Genomic DNA, 17177 nt, shown 5'->3' on the forward strand with positions numbered 1-17177 from the left:
ATATCAGACCGTCACGAAGACCCCGGTGCTTCGTGATATGACCGTGGTGACGCAACCTTGTCTGGGGTGAAGCAGCCCACTGAAAGACCCCTTGTTTGGCGTCGAGGGGCCAAGAGGGGCTTGGAGACCCCCCTCGTGGGCATTGGCAAGGATCCAGCTGCAACTGCTTCATGAAAGACACAGAGAGCCTGCTGCCTAGAGACACCTGCTGCTGAGAGACTGGAAGGGGTCTTTTCTTCTTCTTCTTCTTCTTCTTCTTCTTCTTCTTCCCTCCTGGACTTTTATTTGGAGGGAGAAGAGATTTGGCCCACTGTAAATATTATTGTCATGGTAGAGATAGAAAGAGAGTTAAGATTATATGTAATGTATTATAGTATAAGTATTTATTTGTACAGTCCTGTAATATATTCCTTTCCCCCCATATTGAGTCTTGTGTTTTTGTCTGGAAAACCCATCTCACATGGGGTTGAGATGTGGGAGGGGGGCTAGGAATCAAGAATTGGATTTTGAGGCTGCTCAAACCATGACACCCTTAAATTCATCTGTCTCCAATTTAAAGAGAAGGATATCATGGGGAACCATGTCAAAGGTTTTACAAGTCCAGATAGATGACATCTGTAGCCCTCCCCTTGTCCACTTTCATGAGTGTGAAGGGAATTCTACATTCCCCTTTTCTTTCCTAGTACTTTACTTCATATATCTTAATTACAATAGCTTCTTTCTCACATCAGATCATTTTTCTTCTGAAACCTGCAGTTCCTTTTTCCTGTCTTTTTACAGTATATCAGAGAATCATAGAATGGTTGGGTTGGAAGGGACCTTAAAGATCACCTAGTTCCAATCCCCCTGCTACGAAGCAGGGAACCTTCCATGACACCAGATTGCTCAAAGACCCATCCAACCTGGCCTTGAACACTTTCAAGGATTGGGTATCCACAACTTCTCTGGGCAACCTGTTCCAGTGCCTCACCATCTTCACAGTAAAGAATTTCTTCCTAACATCTGATCTAAACCTACCCTGTTTTGATTTAAGGCCCCATTCTATCACTACAGGCCCCAGTAAAAAGTCCCTCTCCAGACTTCTTGTAGGCTGCCTTTAGCTACTGCAAAGCTGCTGTAAGGTCTCCCCAGAGCCTTCTCCAGGCTGAAAAACCCCAACTTTCTCAACCTGTCTTCAGTGGAGAGGTGTTCATCCCTCCAGTCATCTTTGTGGCCCTCCTCTGGATTCATAATACTGATCAGCTTATTTTCTGGAAGACTACGTTGCCACTTACTCTCCATTATTCATAAAGATCCTCATGGTGTACTTCTCATGAATAGAGTCTATACAAAGATATGATGGTGCTTATTGCTCTGTGTAAAAGCAGGGTAGAAGTAGTGTGGTTGTGAGAGAATCCATGACACTGTCTGTGCTGTAAAGGAAAAGGTAGCATCTTTTGCTGCTACACGGGAAAAGTGAGACAATATTTTTGTCATGAGCTACTCGTAACAGGTTTCGTTTGCCAAATAACAGAATTCTACAGAATTACACAGAATTCCCCTGAGTAATAGTGTGCTTTCATACTAGTATGCTTACATGTGGGTTTTTTTACCTAGTTACTGTTCTTAAGTACATATCTCCCACATAGAATTTGGATTTAACAGGACTGATGACTCACTCATTCTGTCTAGCATTCCTGAAACTTAATACTGACAAAACCAAGAGAAACCCACTGATTTCAGTGAAGCTCTGCCTCCTTGTGCTAGCTCACTCTACAGATTAATTTGGTAACCTGTTTGTTTTCTGATGCCTATTTCACAGTAGCGTGCAGGTAATGAGAGTTAATACTGTGTGGCACCATGCTGGAAATCTTGGAAATTACATTGGAGGGATGGGCTTACCTACATCACACTTGAGCCCTTGGAGCAGCGCTGCTTGGCATGACAAGCTTGGTTATCTCACTTGATGGATTAGAGATAAGACAAAAAGAAAATCCCAAGACCTTTGATTAGTTCATTGCATTAGGTGTATATTACTCATCTAACAAATGCCACTTCCACGTTCTGCAGTTTCCAGCTGTTCAGCATGAGGTAGCCTTTAACAGATGAAGAGCTGTGGCAGGTACGACATGGAAGTGCTAAGTTTCTAGGCTGAGGTGCCCATGATGTTTCAGCATGTATTCTGCAGCACCTACTGCGCTCAAAGTCTTCAACACTGGTCTCAGCAGTACTGGACCACTCTTAGAGGCAGCCAGTAAACTCATTTGGTGTAGCTGGTGTTCTACCACATACTGAACAAGGTGGGCCTCTCCTCTGTTTGAAGAAGTATCATGTGAGTCATCACTTTCTCCACTGCCAATGCCTCCCTTCCATGCACCAGCCCTGCCACCTGCTACACACTCCTGAGTGCCTCCACATCACAGCATTTGCTTTGGACTGTTTTGGTATCTACTCTGACTCAAAATGGTAGGACACCTTTCCCATTTATAGTGCATTGTCTTTTTTCTAGGAACAGTGAGGGTAGTGCCAGGCTTGTACTGATTGCATTTTTAAGCTACTTACCCTCTTTATATCTAAAAAAAGAAGGTAAGCCTAAAGTCTAGCCTGAGGAGCACTGTGATGTTGTTCCAGGCAGGAGTGCCCTCCCCCCCTCAGTGAATTTCCTTACTGCAGTAGGGGAGAATTGGTATCGTGCATAGCTCTCTCTGACTGAGGTACTCGCTGTCCTCAGAGTTGCTCTGTAAGAACTGCATACTGTAATCTAAAGGGAACTTTAAACCAATGTCACATTTCTTTTTATGTAGCCCTTTATTCCAGTTAACTCTCTCTTTCAATGTCTGCTTTATTTATTTTCCTCTCCTTTATTGTTTGTACCTCTCCTTTTCCTGTGTGCTTCTTTCCCAGCCCTCCCTTTGTCATTGGTTCTTTCCCCTGTGTCCCTCTAACATCTTCTCTGTTGTCACTCATCTCATTCCTCCCAAGATCTTCATCTTGTTTCTCCCTGTCTTTTCCTTCGTTAATTAGTACACTGTTGGACTTCTGAAGGAACAGTTTCATGCAACAGGGCATTAAAGAACAAGCAGCATGTGCAGAAGTAACCTTGTTCTTTGAACTCCTACCACCACTCAACAGCAAAGCAAAGCTGGTGGGAACAGCTTCTCTTTTCCTGATTAATTAAGAGAAAAGAGGTAGCCAGAAGGAAATCAAGAGTGGGTGGTGATAGCAAGGGAAGGGTGCAAGCAGGGGAGGATAGGATGGTACAGCAGCCAGAGAAGGGAAGATAGAAATAACAGACACTACAGGGGGAGTTTAGCAAAGATACAGGACTGTAACAAACCTCCGAGGATACTCACAACAGGCTGCGCTTTGCTTGGTCTACCCTGAGACCTCCTCCCACCTCAATCCCTTCCCTTGACACAGAGCCACTCACCTGTGGGTTGGCTCCTCTGTTCTGCTTAAATGTCCCATTGACCTGAACAAATCTGGGAAAAATGCATCTGATAATGTAAACATTCCTGCTAATGGCGTCATTCACCACCACCCCTTGAGTTTTAACAAAATAAAATAAAATAAAATAAAAATTAGATTTTGACTACAATATTGCAGAAATGTGGAAAGCAGGAACAGGAACAGGTGCTACAAATAACAAAGCAGAACTTACTGTTAGAGTCACAGAATTGCATTTGTTTCTCTGATCAGTTTCATTGTGTCATTTCTTGCCGATTAACTTATTATTTTGCAAAATCTCTGTAAAACCACTGGTAATCTAATCAACATTTTCTGTGCAAAAAGCAAAGGAGAGTCTTAACATCAAACCATTACAGTAAGTCAGAGTTGTGTTACTGACTTATGATGCAGAATTGAATAAGAATATATGTTTAATATCTCCAATTCATGTCATTTTTATTAGCTTTTTCCTTCTGTGTAGCAATTTATTTTGTTTTCCTTTTGGTCCAGCTTCCTATATTGTGTGAGGTTAACGAGAAGAGTTCAAAAGATACCTCTATATAGAAAACAGTATTTCTGAAAGATACCCTTTTTAAGTCATAAATACAATACAGAAGGCATAGATTTCATGCAAAGAGAAAAGCTGATGCTTCTTTTTCAGAATTCCCTTAACGTATAAAAAAATGAAAAATAGAGTCCTTACGGTTTCAAGTCTGTTAAAACTCTGGATGGGTGCAATTGGATACTCCTGCTCTTCCAAGGAGTATCATGACAACATGATACTGAAGGCAGAATCTCCTAATCCATAAAGAATTTGTGATATGCTTGACTTAAAGACCTACTTGCGTTTCACATAGCCTACAGGCAAGATAAACTCTTGGCTGTTTTTAGGCATGACACTGGGTTTTGGTTTTCTTGTAGGACTCACTGATACATGAAATATGTATGGCCGCTTGTTTCTTCACTCTTGTCAGTACTAGAATCTAATGTAGCAGAATCCTTGCTGCTTGGTTTTCGTTTTGTTTTTTGTTTGTTTGTTTTTGTTTTTTTCTATAATCAATTAAACAGAAACACAAAAAAGTTTTTCATTTTGTTTGAGTTAAATCTAGCATTGAAATCAATGGGTTTTTTTCAGTGCTGGGGGTACAAAAGCTAAAGTCCGCTAAAACAGAATGTAAACAAATCATATAAACATACAAAGGGAATGGCAAGTTGTAGGTTTTAGAGGTATTTTTAAAAGAGCAAAAGTACAAAAGTGTTCAATCCTTTCTCCTGAAGATCATCTTTGAGAACAGGATCTGTTAGAAGTGCTGAAATCAGTATCAAGGAGTACTGCGGGCTGAGTCCTCAGCTGGGTGTGTTAGAGATACAGATGCTATTACTTGGGTAAAGCTGTGGTCAACTTCAGTTCTAGAAAAAATCAACAATACAAACCCCAAACCAAAAAGGCCAATGACAAATGCAAGCCTCCTCTAGCTGCTATTGAAGTGAAGAGTCATACTTCCCTGCAGGGATTTTAAATTAGTGTCTTTATTTTAACTTGTTTCTTTGTTTTTCCATCTTTCAATGCCTCATCTTTTAGTTTGTCTTTATCTTGAGGACAGTTATTTTCCTCTTGGTAAATATGACTGAAGGACTAAGCTGTTTACTCACCATTTTAAAGAAACAGTGAGTGACTACTTAACTATTGCAACTGAACTGCAAATCTCGAAGTCACTGTAAAAAGAAGTAGCTTTCATATGATGAAATTTTTAAAATAAGATTTATAAATCTGTATTAAGGTGAAATGCCTCCATGTAACATATTTTAGAGAATTAGACAATGCCTCTGTCAATATTTTCTTGAGAATAGAAGTTGCAAAAGTTTTTATCCTACTTAAAGGCAAATACCCTCCACTGTGCCACCCACATGTACCCAATCTGTTGGAAAACTAGAACTATGTAGTCCTTTAGGATTGAGAACGTAATTCTTTGCCTGTCAGATTATTCTGACCAATTACATTATAATTACTTCCTCATTAGTTACTGTGACAATTGTTGATCTAAAGATAAAGGGAAGGATGTCTTTAATTTAAAATCATCAAAAAATGAACAATTGAGATTTCCACTGAACACTTTTATGTTCGTTAATATTTGGGCAGCTAACATATTCACTCCTATAGCATATAAGCATAGAGAGATTTCTAGCACTAGACTCCTTCAGACATATCAATTTTATTTCCTTTTGAACACTTTTAAAATAGCATCTTTTCTGCTTCCAAGTAGATATTTTTTCTCTCTGGTAGTATGAGGCATCATCCTCAAAGCATGAAAAAGCAGCTGTTCTTATTATGAGAGGTTGTTTAAAGCATGAAAAATTCACTTACAGTAGAATACATTAAGTCCTAGAGCATGGAGTCCCTAAGGAAGGTAGAGAACAAATACAAATTCCAACCTCTGTGGTAAAGCATGAGAGAGGGGAATAATCTGCAACCTAAAAATAAACTTACTTTCCTTCAAAACAAGAGAGACATTGGAAAGGACTTACCTTTCTTCAGGATTCAGTTCCTTCTTTGAGTTAATTTTTGGCTGCTAGCAGTCTCACCCTAAGCATTGGCCTGATGTAGTTTTGGGACCTTGGACAAAATTGATTGTTTGAATCTGTAACTCTTTTCCATAGTGGGTAAATTACTGGCAGGACTTTTCATTGGTTGGGAAGCTCCCAGGGTTTTTTCCACTGGGTAATACCTTAACATGTAAGTGTTGTTTCTGTGTGTGCATCTAGGAAGTGTGATCATGGCTTTTATTTTTATTTCTTTGGTATCCTTGAAAGACCTTTTGTAGCTCTGGAGAATAAGCTGACCTCTTTTGTTCCCCTAGCCTGAAGAAGGTCATATTTTGTTTAACTAACCTTTGAAAACACCACGCCAAATTCTACTCCCACTGCACCATTCAGAATAACTGCAGACTTATTCTTATGTCTCTGAACTAAAAGTAATATTTTAGCCAAAGCTTTCCATCTTCTGACTTGTAACAAGTCTGTCTTAGTATGTCTGAGAGTGCAGACAGTCATACCTCTTAAACAATATAGTGTTAATTATATTCTAGACACATAGGTGTTTTAATAGGAATATTAGTTCTTTGGCTCAGCTGAAGTGTAACAGAGAGAACCTGGACTGCTGAAGTGGAGATAGTTGTGTCTAAACTGCTCTTCAAAGTTTGGGTTCCTTTTTGCCTGATGTTTTTTTGTCTAGTCAATGTATAATAGTAATTATATTTTGTTTGCACAATAAAATTGTGACTTATACCATCTTCTGGCAGTTTAGGTTCCAATACTTTTTCCTTCTTCAGAGGCTCCATCCTGTTTTAGTACAAGTACCTCTAGCCTGTACTTCACTGAGACTCTGCTTCCTGAAACTTTTGGGTTTGTTTCTTTATTTTAAATTGATGATACAAATACATATAAAAGGATGAATGTGATAAAGGGCTGCTTCCAGCTACAGGCATTAGAGATTTGTTTTCACATAACTGCTGCTTGGGCAAAGCTAAGATTATATTGTGAACAGGGAACTGAAGAAATAAGAGGATAGATTTATTTCTTGTACAGGTTTATAGATTGTATCAAAATCAGACAAATGTTTATTCTGACACACGAAAAACCTGACCATTTTGGTACATATGGCTTTTGTTACACTTCTTAACATCAAATGTAAAACAGGAGAAAAAACCACAAACAAAAACAACAGTTCCTGTTGGAACAGAGGCAGTATCCAGAACACTAATCAGGCTATGAATATGCAAGGTATGGGATAGAGGACAGAGAGGGTGCAGTAGAGTGCTGCTTCCAGACGTGCTCTAGATGCTCTGTGAACCTTAGTTTTCAGGAATACAAATCCAGCATATTTTTTTGAAAACACATTCCCTCAAATAATCAACAATTAAAAATTAAGTCAGTACTATGTCAAAATGGATATTAAGCAGTGTTTGTGTGTGTCTTCAGAAAAAAATCCCGTAACTGCAGGCACTGTTATATAACATTCAGAAACGTGTCACGTTTTCTCTTGAAACTATTTGTGTTTCATATTCACATTGTTAAATCTCATCATGAATTTCAGAACTTAATTTCTCTCATACTTAGAAGGGTCTTTTTGCTTTTTTTCCAGGCTAAATTTCTACACAACCAGAGTATATCCACTTGTTCTTGTGGTGATACTCTTCTTTACATGGAGTAGCTCTTCTCTCTTGTGGCTATTTACCTCACTGGTACAAGCAACAATCATGTCCCCTCTCTCTGAGTCTTCTCTTCTCATAAGGTTCCATGTTGCTCTGATACTGTACTCCTAAAGCTGTTCATTGGACATGCTCTGATTTAGTCTTTTCTGAGATGTACGTGGAAAAGTGTCTGCTACCCCAGACAAGGTTTCTCCATGCACGGTGTCATGGACTTTGACCAGCTCCATGGGTTTCCTCATGCATGATTGGCATCTTTCAGAGTCCTTATGCACAGTATTTCTATCTCCTTAGTGAAATACCCTTGCCTATTATGCTCTGTGATAACTGTCACTTGACCATACCATCATCGTGTATCATAAATATGGATTAATGTGTCCTGGTTCCTCAGTCACAATGTCAAGTTCAGCCATGGAGCTCCCAGCTTATATTGGTTTTGTCATTGCAGTTCTTCCAGTATGGCACTCCAGTCTTCACAGATACTGACATCAGTTCTTTCCTATGAATAGTGAAGTCCTATTGACTGTGGCAAGAAATCAAATTAAACAAAGTAGTTCAACTACTTCTTAGACTTATCCTTGAGGAACTCCATCATAACTGTATTCCTCTCTGCTTTCTGAGTCTTCAGGATTAGTATCATCTCTCTTTAGATAATTCCTTCATCATTCTACAGTTCTTGAACTATCCCACCTCCATACTTTCATTACAGGAAAAAGGAAGAAATTATAACCATTTTATTTTTTAGGTTGCATGAATTGAACTCAAAATCCATACAGTTTTCTGGCTGTGAAATAGTTAGCTCCTACAATATGATTATACGTTTGATGGCATCTTCATTTTTTCTCATAAGCAACATTTAATGTCTGTACCTGTTAACCTGGCTTTAGAAAAAGTGGCACTTCCTCTGGTAGCAAATTCAAAAGACTGCTTTTTGGTCACTGTCAAGTGACCTAAGCATGACGCGTAAGGATCAAAATGCATGAGGGCTGAATTTCAAGGATAGAAATGGAGTAAGATGTTTAGTATTACACAGAATCTCATGTTCTTTGTTATATGGGGGCCTGTCTTGCCACAAAGTATCACTCATGTTGATTTGTGCAATATCACTTGGTAAAACCAAAACTGGAAGTGGTTGGTGTGTTCTAGAGTCCACAGCAGCATTTTGAATCCTTGTTCTAACTCATATGACCTTGGGGTTTCCATCTCCCAACATAAATCTTCACTGAGGCTGCTGCAGGGGTTTAATTTTACCCCCTTTAAAGATACACCACTACAGCTTTCCCTCATACACATTATTTGTAACAGCTAACAATTTTACCTCTTTGTTAGAGCTCTAAACAAAAGCCATTAATGAAAACAGGGCCCAGACCACATGGAGTGTCTGGCCTGATATTGCCCCATGTCTGAAGAGTGCTAGGGACATGGCAAAGCCAGGCTCAGAGAAATATCAGACCACACCGTGGTAATAATTTCACTGGGTATTTCCTGCTTTCACTGCTCCACGCAATCTCTTGTAGGACAGTGCAGAAACAACACTGTAGACTTCACTGTGGTGAGAAGGCACAGACAAGTGCTTCCAGACACTAAAGGGAACATATCCAAGAGCTAACAGTCTTCTTAAGAGGGTTGAAGAGGAAGAGAATTAAGGCTTACACACCTGTATTTAAGTGCAGACCTGATTGACTTAGAGAGAACCTCACAAAGTGAATAATGGAAGTTTCCACTCTATATAAAAAAGATAGCAGAATTAGGCCTGCTGGCTGGTCATTACATGAAAGACAGTTGCCACTGTAGGCCTATAGGTGAAAACAAAAGGCATAGATTTGGGCTGTGAAGGGAGAGAGACTGAAGGCTCCTGCTGGAGCTTTTTTGAAGCACTCACTCAAATGCAAGTGATCATAGTTGCCCTGAAGAACTCACATAGAAATTTCCTGCTAATGGGGTGGAAGAGTAACTTCGTGAAAAGCAGCAACAATGTGGAGTGGTAGCAGCATCATCTGGAGTGGTAGCAGCATCATCTCTCCAAGGGGTGTGAAGGGGGTGAAGGAGGGAGCAGGTTTCTTCCTAGAGAGAAGTGGTCGCTCCCGCTCCAGCTGGAGCTCCGTGTTCCACCACCCTCCACCACCCCTGCTCCACGAGGTGCAGGAGGGCACTGGGGCAAGAGGGGTTTGGCAGTCCCGGAAAGGGCAGCCAGGGACCTGTCCTTCCTGAGTGCGGGGGCACCTCTTCATTTCCTCGGATACGGCCTGATTTCCCGGAGTAAGGGGGGCTGCCGTGCCAAGTCCAGGTGGGATAATTTATGACAGAGGATGGAAGCAAAGGAAATCTCCCATGGATGGGAAGGGCACAGGGGATCTGCATCTGCGGTGAAGGGCAAGAAGTGGTCTCCACGCTCCTCAGCCCACAGTCAGCACTCAAACTCTTGGGTGAACCCACTGGCCGCTGCCGGGCTGCGAGCCGGTCTCCGGGAGGAGGCTCCTCGTCCCTGCCTTCCGGAGGCCGAGGAGAGAAAAGGCTGGTGCCCGGAGATGGGCAGAGTTTGAGGGGTGGAGGGGTCTCGGCCTCGGCTCTGCCCCGTTTCCCCAGGCGGCGAGGAGCTGGGCAGGCGGCACTGCGCGCTCACATCCACGGGGCACGACTCCCATCCCCGGCGCGGCAGCCGCCAGCCCCTGCCCTTGATGAGATTCTTTGAAATCCAAAAAAGCGAGATTTAATGTTACATCCTTATCTTTGGAGGAGCGCGGTTTTCTTGCCGCGGCGACGTCACTTGTTAAACAATCCGCGGCTGAGCCCCTGAAAAGACAGGCATTGCACCCTTCGTGCTGAATGCGCTTCTCAGTGCGCATAACGCCAGGGCCTTTTGATGTCTCACAATGCGTGTTACGCCCAAAGATTGTCTCTTTGGACAGATCTACAACGCTTGGCTTCATGTTTGGAAGTTAAATGGACAGCGAGGTTGTTGAAACTCCCACGCTTGAAGCTGGCGCAGACACTCGGTACTTTCGCCCGTTACTTTCCCTGAGTGAAAGCGGCAGGGGTGGAGGGAAGGGGCTGCTGGTTTAATCCGTGCTCCGAGGCAAAGGGAGGGGGGGAAAGCAACTCAGACCAAAGTTTTCCTCTCTTTTCTTTTCTTCGCTTTATTCTTTGGCAGCCTTAAAATAAGAGCTATGTGCAAAGCGTGCGCCCTGCCTAGGTAGCTTGTGTCTCGAAGTCGCTGGCAATGTTGCTGCTCCATGAAATCAAAATTTATGATTATTCAAATGTTGGGGACTGTGAAAAGAGAGGAAGAAAGAGAGAAAATTAATATTGCAGCTGTTCTTCTGATTAATGAGAGATAATTGCTCATGAAAAGTCACCCCTGTGGCATTTTGTTGTCTCCTGGATCTTTGTTCTTTTCCACTATTATTGAGGACTTTCTTGAAGACTAAGCGGTTCTTTTCAATTTTTGGTATTCAGAAAGTGTTGCTTGGTTACAGATAATGGAGAAATCTCGGGCTATATTGGGTAAGATGTGCCACAGACAGCAATATCACAATGCCACTTTTAGAAAAGGATGGATACAAGTTAACGATGCGCTTTCAATAAAACATTAATAGACTTGTTCACGCTTTTATAATGACCTCCTTAATGGGAGCTGGGGGCAAGTCCTGTCTTCTGCTTGCGTTCACTTCTAAACAGCCGGCGTCAAGATCGCTTATCACTTTGGAAAGTAATAGGAAATCAATGTTAGAGTAGCGAACAAACGCGATTATAGCGCAGGAGCCCGCGGCCCCTCGCTTACCCACGCACGGCTTTATTTTAAAAGGGGCTTTCCCGTACGGAAACTGCCCCAGCTCGGGGTGCATCCTGCCAAGCGCTGTTTGCGACCACGGCTGCTCTGCGGAGGTTGTTTTGGGGTTGCTGTTTTGGCCTTTTTTTTTCCTGGTCGAAACGTGTCCCCGGGCTGCGGCGCTTTCCACGGAGGCAGCTCCTCCCGTGAACTCAGGGGAGATGCGCGCCTAAAAGCCGTCGCTTTCGCCGGGCGGGCATGGCTTTTTCTTCTGCCGAGAGCTGCGGGGGTTGGGGGAGGGAAGGGAAAGAGTTGCTTTGTCATTTGAGCCGTGAATCTCTTCTACATAAAGGTGCTAGAGACATCTGGAAGAAAAGAGGGACCAGCACCCAGTCCTGCGCTCGGCGGACCAGGGGAGCGGCTCTGATGTTCTTTTTGAACTGCTCCACTTTCAAAAGGGGGCAATTTCGTTACATTCTCATTTGTTACACTGTCTTGAACTAAAGGCAGACAAAGCTATACTCTGTCACCCCGAGCAGAATGAAGGGAATCAAAGGATTTTCCCTTAAAAGGACTAATTTTCTCCTTGAATTATGAAAGTAATGGCTAGGTAACAGCCTGTGCTCTGTACCCAACTGCTTAATACCTTCTAAATCCTTCCACGTGGCTCTCCCAGTCGTAGCAATTAGAGCTCATTATAGGCTCATAAGAGCTCTCATTTCGGGGATTACTTAATGGACAATGAAATTTTATCGGACAGAATTATTGAAAAATAAAATTGTAACGAGGCCGATGTGATGTGGGCGCACGCCTTGCATCATTCCGCCTGGTTTGGGATGTCTTTGCTTTCAAATGACTTCTTTTCTTGCTCTAGCTTTCAGGGGTGGGTTTTTCTTAGTGTTTTTCCCTCTCTCGCTCTCTCTCTTTTATCACCACACTTGGTTTATTATAACAATTACAAATTGCAATTTTGATCTGACTCTTACTCTGTCTGCCTTCCCTTACGACAGCCCCTTCCCCAGATCCACTCCATCACTGCACATAGCTGTTTCCACTGAGGTTTGAGCTTGTATTATTATTCTTATTGTTGTTATTATTATCATTTTCCAGAATAGCCTCTCATAAAGGAAAATAATAAATGAATAAAAATAAAATAAAATAAAATGCAGATATTAACTCAAATCTTCTCCAGGTAAGTTGTGTTTCAAACGGGAGGAGCCAGACAAAAGAATCCCATGCCTGTGCACGGTGACCGTGACTAGAATCTCACCGGCCCACCGGAGCTCAGGAGGCAGAGCCCCGGTGTATCCCGGGGCCGCCGATCCCAGGGCCTCGGCGGCGGCGCGGGCAGCGGTCCCTGGAGCTCTGGGGTCTGACGGCTCCGGGGCCTCGGCTGGGCCCTCGACAGCGGTTTGGGGAAAAGTAGGTGAGGTCGGAGCCGACCGGCCTAAACCCCGCGAGCCCCTAATTGTTGTCACAAGACGCGGGATTAGCGCATTGCTGGAATAGCTGTCTGTTTACACTCCGGAGCCCCCGCCGGCCGGTAAACACTTTCTAATTGAATTCTAATCACATTCAAATAGCTTCATAACCAGCCTCAGCTGCAATTCATAAAACTTTAATTGCCATCCATAAATCCTCAGATTGCTGAGTGCGGAGTGTCCCTAAAAACGCCGTTGCATCGTGCATGCTCGAGGAGGTGCGGGGGGGAAAGGCGAGCAGGGCTGGGGGAGAACCGGCCCCTGTTCAGAGGGGCCCGCACAGTAGCACTGTCCCGTGGCAGGCTGGGGACGGGACAGCACAGCAGGGCGAGACCTGGCCCTTCTCTTAGCAAGGCTCGAGTTGCACCGCGGAGCCTCCCTGGTCTCGCGCGCCGAAATGCCGGCTCCACCAAGAAGGCAGTTTTATTTTGCTGGGTTTTAACAGCGGGAGAGTGGGTGTGCGGGAGGGCTGATAGGATGCCCGTGGTCCGGCCTGGCCCTTGCTCACGACAACCGCTTTTGAACACGTTTCGGCTATTGCTGCACTCCCGAGACTATGCTCAGCCTCTGGTAATCAGGCATAGTCTGTGTTTTCTGCTTTAGAGCACAATTGTCGCTTCCCTTTCCCGTGTCAAGTGGGATGGGATCTGCACTCGGTTTTAACGGGCGCTTCGCATCTGCCGAAGAAGAATACGATCGCCCTTCTATTAATGACAAGGGTCTTCTTAAACTCCCATAAAACAGGTCATTGGAAAATCTGCGAATACCTTGGCTTTTTAATGCACTCTGAAATGCTTCGGAGCCACCGACCGTATTTAGCTGTTTATCCAATTTTACTTTGAGTGATTGCTTCAGCAAACTTGGTGGAGATCAAAGAATCCCTCCCTGACATGTTCGCTTTTCATTAGCGCTGCGCACTGCGGTCCTGGAGCGGGCGGGGAAGTTCATTTGGAAGTTTTCCGTTTTGATACCATTTGGCTGAGAAGTGTCCAGATATTTGAAGGCTTTGTCCGTTGCAGTAATTGCCAATTTGACAAGATTCACTCGGGGTGAAAAGGGCGAGGGGAAAAAAAACCCAAAAACACTCAACCCACCCGACGTGTATATGTATGCGCAGACACACTAACGCGCACCATCCCTAACTTTATATCCATGTCTGCATCTGAGTCCCTGGCTCCTCTGATGCGGAAAGGGCCTCCCGAAGGAGTCTTGAGTGCAGAGAGTGGACCAGACTGGAGAAAGGTGTTGGTCCCAGGCTTCCGTGGGATCCACGGCTCCTTGGGTGTTATTTGACTGGGTGTGAGTGGGGAGGCGTTGACCCGCATCTTTCAACGCATCACCTGTTCTCACCTCTTGTTCCCTCCTGGAGAAGGAAAGGAGCATTCTTCTCGGGGAAAATCCCAACACCCCGTGTTTGTTGAAGAGGGGGATATGCCTGCGAGCGCGACGTGTAACGCAGCCGTGGGGCAGCCGCCCCCTCCCCTCTTTCTCTGCTGCTATAACTTATCTGAGGCGGAGGCGAAGGGGTGAAGTCATCGGGCAACGACCAAACACGCACACTTTGCCGCCCCCCTACCCCGCTTTGCTCCCCCCCCCGGCAGCCTCTCCTGCCGGCCTGGGAACCCGGGGAGATTTAGATCTGCGAGGCTTTCAGCCATCACGTGTTTAAATAGTTGATATAAAACCCCGGCGCAGGGGATCCAGGCGGGGGAACTTTAAGACCAGCCCTCTCCAGGGACCCTTTTGTTCAGCTCTCAAACATAAGCACCTTCTCGACTTGCCAGGACTTCAGTGGCAACTTGGCCAAGCAGGAAAATCCCGACTTTCGGAGAGCCGTCTCCGGCCTCGCAGCTCTCCGCAATGTCCCGCTCCTTCTACGTCGACTCCTTAATCATCAAGGACTCCTCGAGGCCGGCTCCGTCCCTGCCTGAGCATCATCACGGCCAGGACTTCTTCATCCCTCTCAGCATGCCTTCTCCTCTCGTCATGTCGGTGTCGGGCCCGGGCTGCCCGTCCCGAAAGAGCGGTGCCTTCTGCGTGTGCCCGCTCTGTGTCACCTCGCACCTGCATTCCTCCCGTGGAGGCAGCGGCGGCGGCGGGGCCATCCCTCTGCTCAAGAGCCAGTTCCCCACCGCCGCAGGCGAGGCCCAGTGCTGCCCGCGGACCGGCCACGCTCACCACCCGCCGCAGCACCCTCCGCCCGCCGCCTCGGTGCCCGCCGCCGCAGCCCTGGGACACCCTGCGCATCACCCACCTGCCTGCGCCGCCACCACCTACAGCGTCAGCGACCCCCGGAGGTTTCACTGCCTCGGCATGGGTAGGAGCCCTGCGGCCGCCGGGAAGGGGGGGGGCAGCGGGAGAAGGGGGTCCCCCGAGGGAAAGCGGCTGCCCCGGGTCGGAAAGCTGAGGGAGAATGTCTTTTCTCCTTCTCTCTCTTTCTCCCTCTCCCTCTCTCTCTCTCTCCCCCTCTTCTCCTTTCCCCCGTCACGCTGAAGTTCGCGCTTCTCTCCCATCCAGGAGGGTCCGAATCCAGCCAAATTCAAAACGGGAAACGTATGAGGACAGCTTTTACCAGCACCCAGCTCTTGGAGTTGGAGAGGGAATTCTCCTCCAACATGTACCTGTCCCGGCTGCGGAGGATCGAGATAGCCACGTACCTGAACCTGTCCGAGAAGCAAGTGAAAATCTGGTTCCAAAACAGGAGGGTGAAGCACAAGAAAGAAGGCAAAGGCACCCAGCGAAACTCGCACGGGGGCTGCAAGTGCAGCACCAGCCAGGGGCATTACCCCCGGTCGGAGGACGAAGAGTCTCTATCCCCCTCATCGGCTACAGAGGATAAAGAGGTCTCCCCGTTATGAGCCTGGCTCGGAGTTCCGCTGCCGCCGCCGGGTCCCAGTCCGGAGCGGGGTGGCGGCACGGCGGCTTACCTGGCACCTCTGCCCAGGGACGGCAGCCCGCTAACCTGCCCTCCCTCGCCAGGGAGATTGTCATCCCTTTGCAGTAATAGAAAGAGATATATAAATATATTTTCGGAATGTAAATGTTTTAGTCGTGAGAGTTCAACTAAAACGTTATTTATGTAACCCTAGGACAGAGCACCTGCTCTTCCTAACGTAACATGGGACAAAACTCGCATGGCCCAGGGTGCCTTCCTCCATCTGCCCCCAAGCAATTTAAAGGCAAAAAACAAACGCATTTGGAACCGATAAGAGAGGCATCAAAACCTGAAAAGCAAACTAAAACCTGTAGAGAACTTTCTGGACGGACTTCTTAACAAAAATAAGAAGAGACATAAAGATCGGTCGTTTGGGTTTGGAACGGCTGTTTGTCTGTGAATAGTTTTATATAAAAATTATATTTATATTTATTTAAATAAATGAGATCAGATGAGAATTTAATGTTTTCTTCTTATCCCCCCACACCCACCTCCACCTCCAAGCACCAGCCCAGTCCCAACAGCGAAGGGGACTGGCTGGGGCAAGGTGCATTTCTTCATAGTCCTGTGTACGGTGAAAGCATCGCTGTATATGTGTCAGATCTCCGTAAAGAGTAAAAATAAAAGCCATCGGCTACTAACAGGAATATGTTTTCTCTTCCCCTGCGACTCGGGTCGGCTGCGAGGTAGAGAAGGGGGGGGGACTCCGCTCCAGCCGGAATGCAAATGCAGCCTTGTCCTCTGAGCCCAGCAGCTTTGTGTTCCTTCACAGCCAGAGCCAACGAACGCCCTCCTGGCGACTGACAGCTTTCTCCCGTCTGCTCGCCCGGCAGCACAGCGTCGGGGACACCCGCCTGCCGCTGGCCCAGGACCGCCGATCCTGGCAGCGGGACTGGAGCGAGGGGCTGCGCGCCAGGATTCCCCGCACCGCCCCGCGTCCCGCTGTGGCGATGCTGCCCGGCCCGGTTGCTCCGTTCAGCACCATCCAGCTTTTCCACCTCCGAGGAGGTTGCCTGTGCACATCGGCCCTTCGCCAGGCTGAAGCTCTGTTTATGTTATTCCAGGGGGATGTTACACAGAAATAATTGATTTTTTTTTTTTTTGTCTCAGGCACCGAGACGGTGTCCAGTGTTTTTGGTGTTGATGTCATTCAAGTGCTTGGCCAGGCTTAGGGAGCAGATCTGAGGACAAATCCACTCGTGCAGCACCTAACCACAGGCCCCATCCCGCCTCTGCCTTGGATGGCCCATCCTGAGCTCCTTGAACGTGGCTGGTGCAGAGCAGGATGGAGCTGGAGCTAGTCAGTCCCAAATAAGTCTCTTTATAACTTTTTTCTAATTCCTACTGTACCGGCAGAC

The 17177-nt window shown here is 45.8% G+C and overlaps 1 protein-coding gene across 1 annotated transcript; it reads left to right on the plus strand.

The window, feature by feature from the left end:
- Positions 1 to 14744: 14744 nt before the first annotated feature.
- On the plus strand, positions 14745 to 15742 carry GSX2 (GS homeobox 2). The gene is made up of 2 exons (XM_027676394.1): positions 14745 to 15201; positions 15402 to 15742. Exons 1-2 carry the CDS (start codon positions 14745 to 14747, stop codon positions 15740 to 15742), a joined length of 798 nt encoding a protein of 265 aa, XP_027532195.1.
- The last annotated feature ends 1435 nt before the right edge of the window (positions 15743 to 17177 follow it).

The sequence above is a fragment of the Neopelma chrysocephalum genome, unplaced genomic scaffold (genome assembly GCF_003984885.1).
Source record: "Neopelma chrysocephalum unplaced genomic scaffold, ASM398488v2 Primary Assembly neopelma1_42, whole genome shotgun sequence".
Taxonomy (NCBI): Eukaryota; Metazoa; Chordata; class Aves; order Passeriformes; family Pipridae; genus Neopelma; species Neopelma chrysocephalum.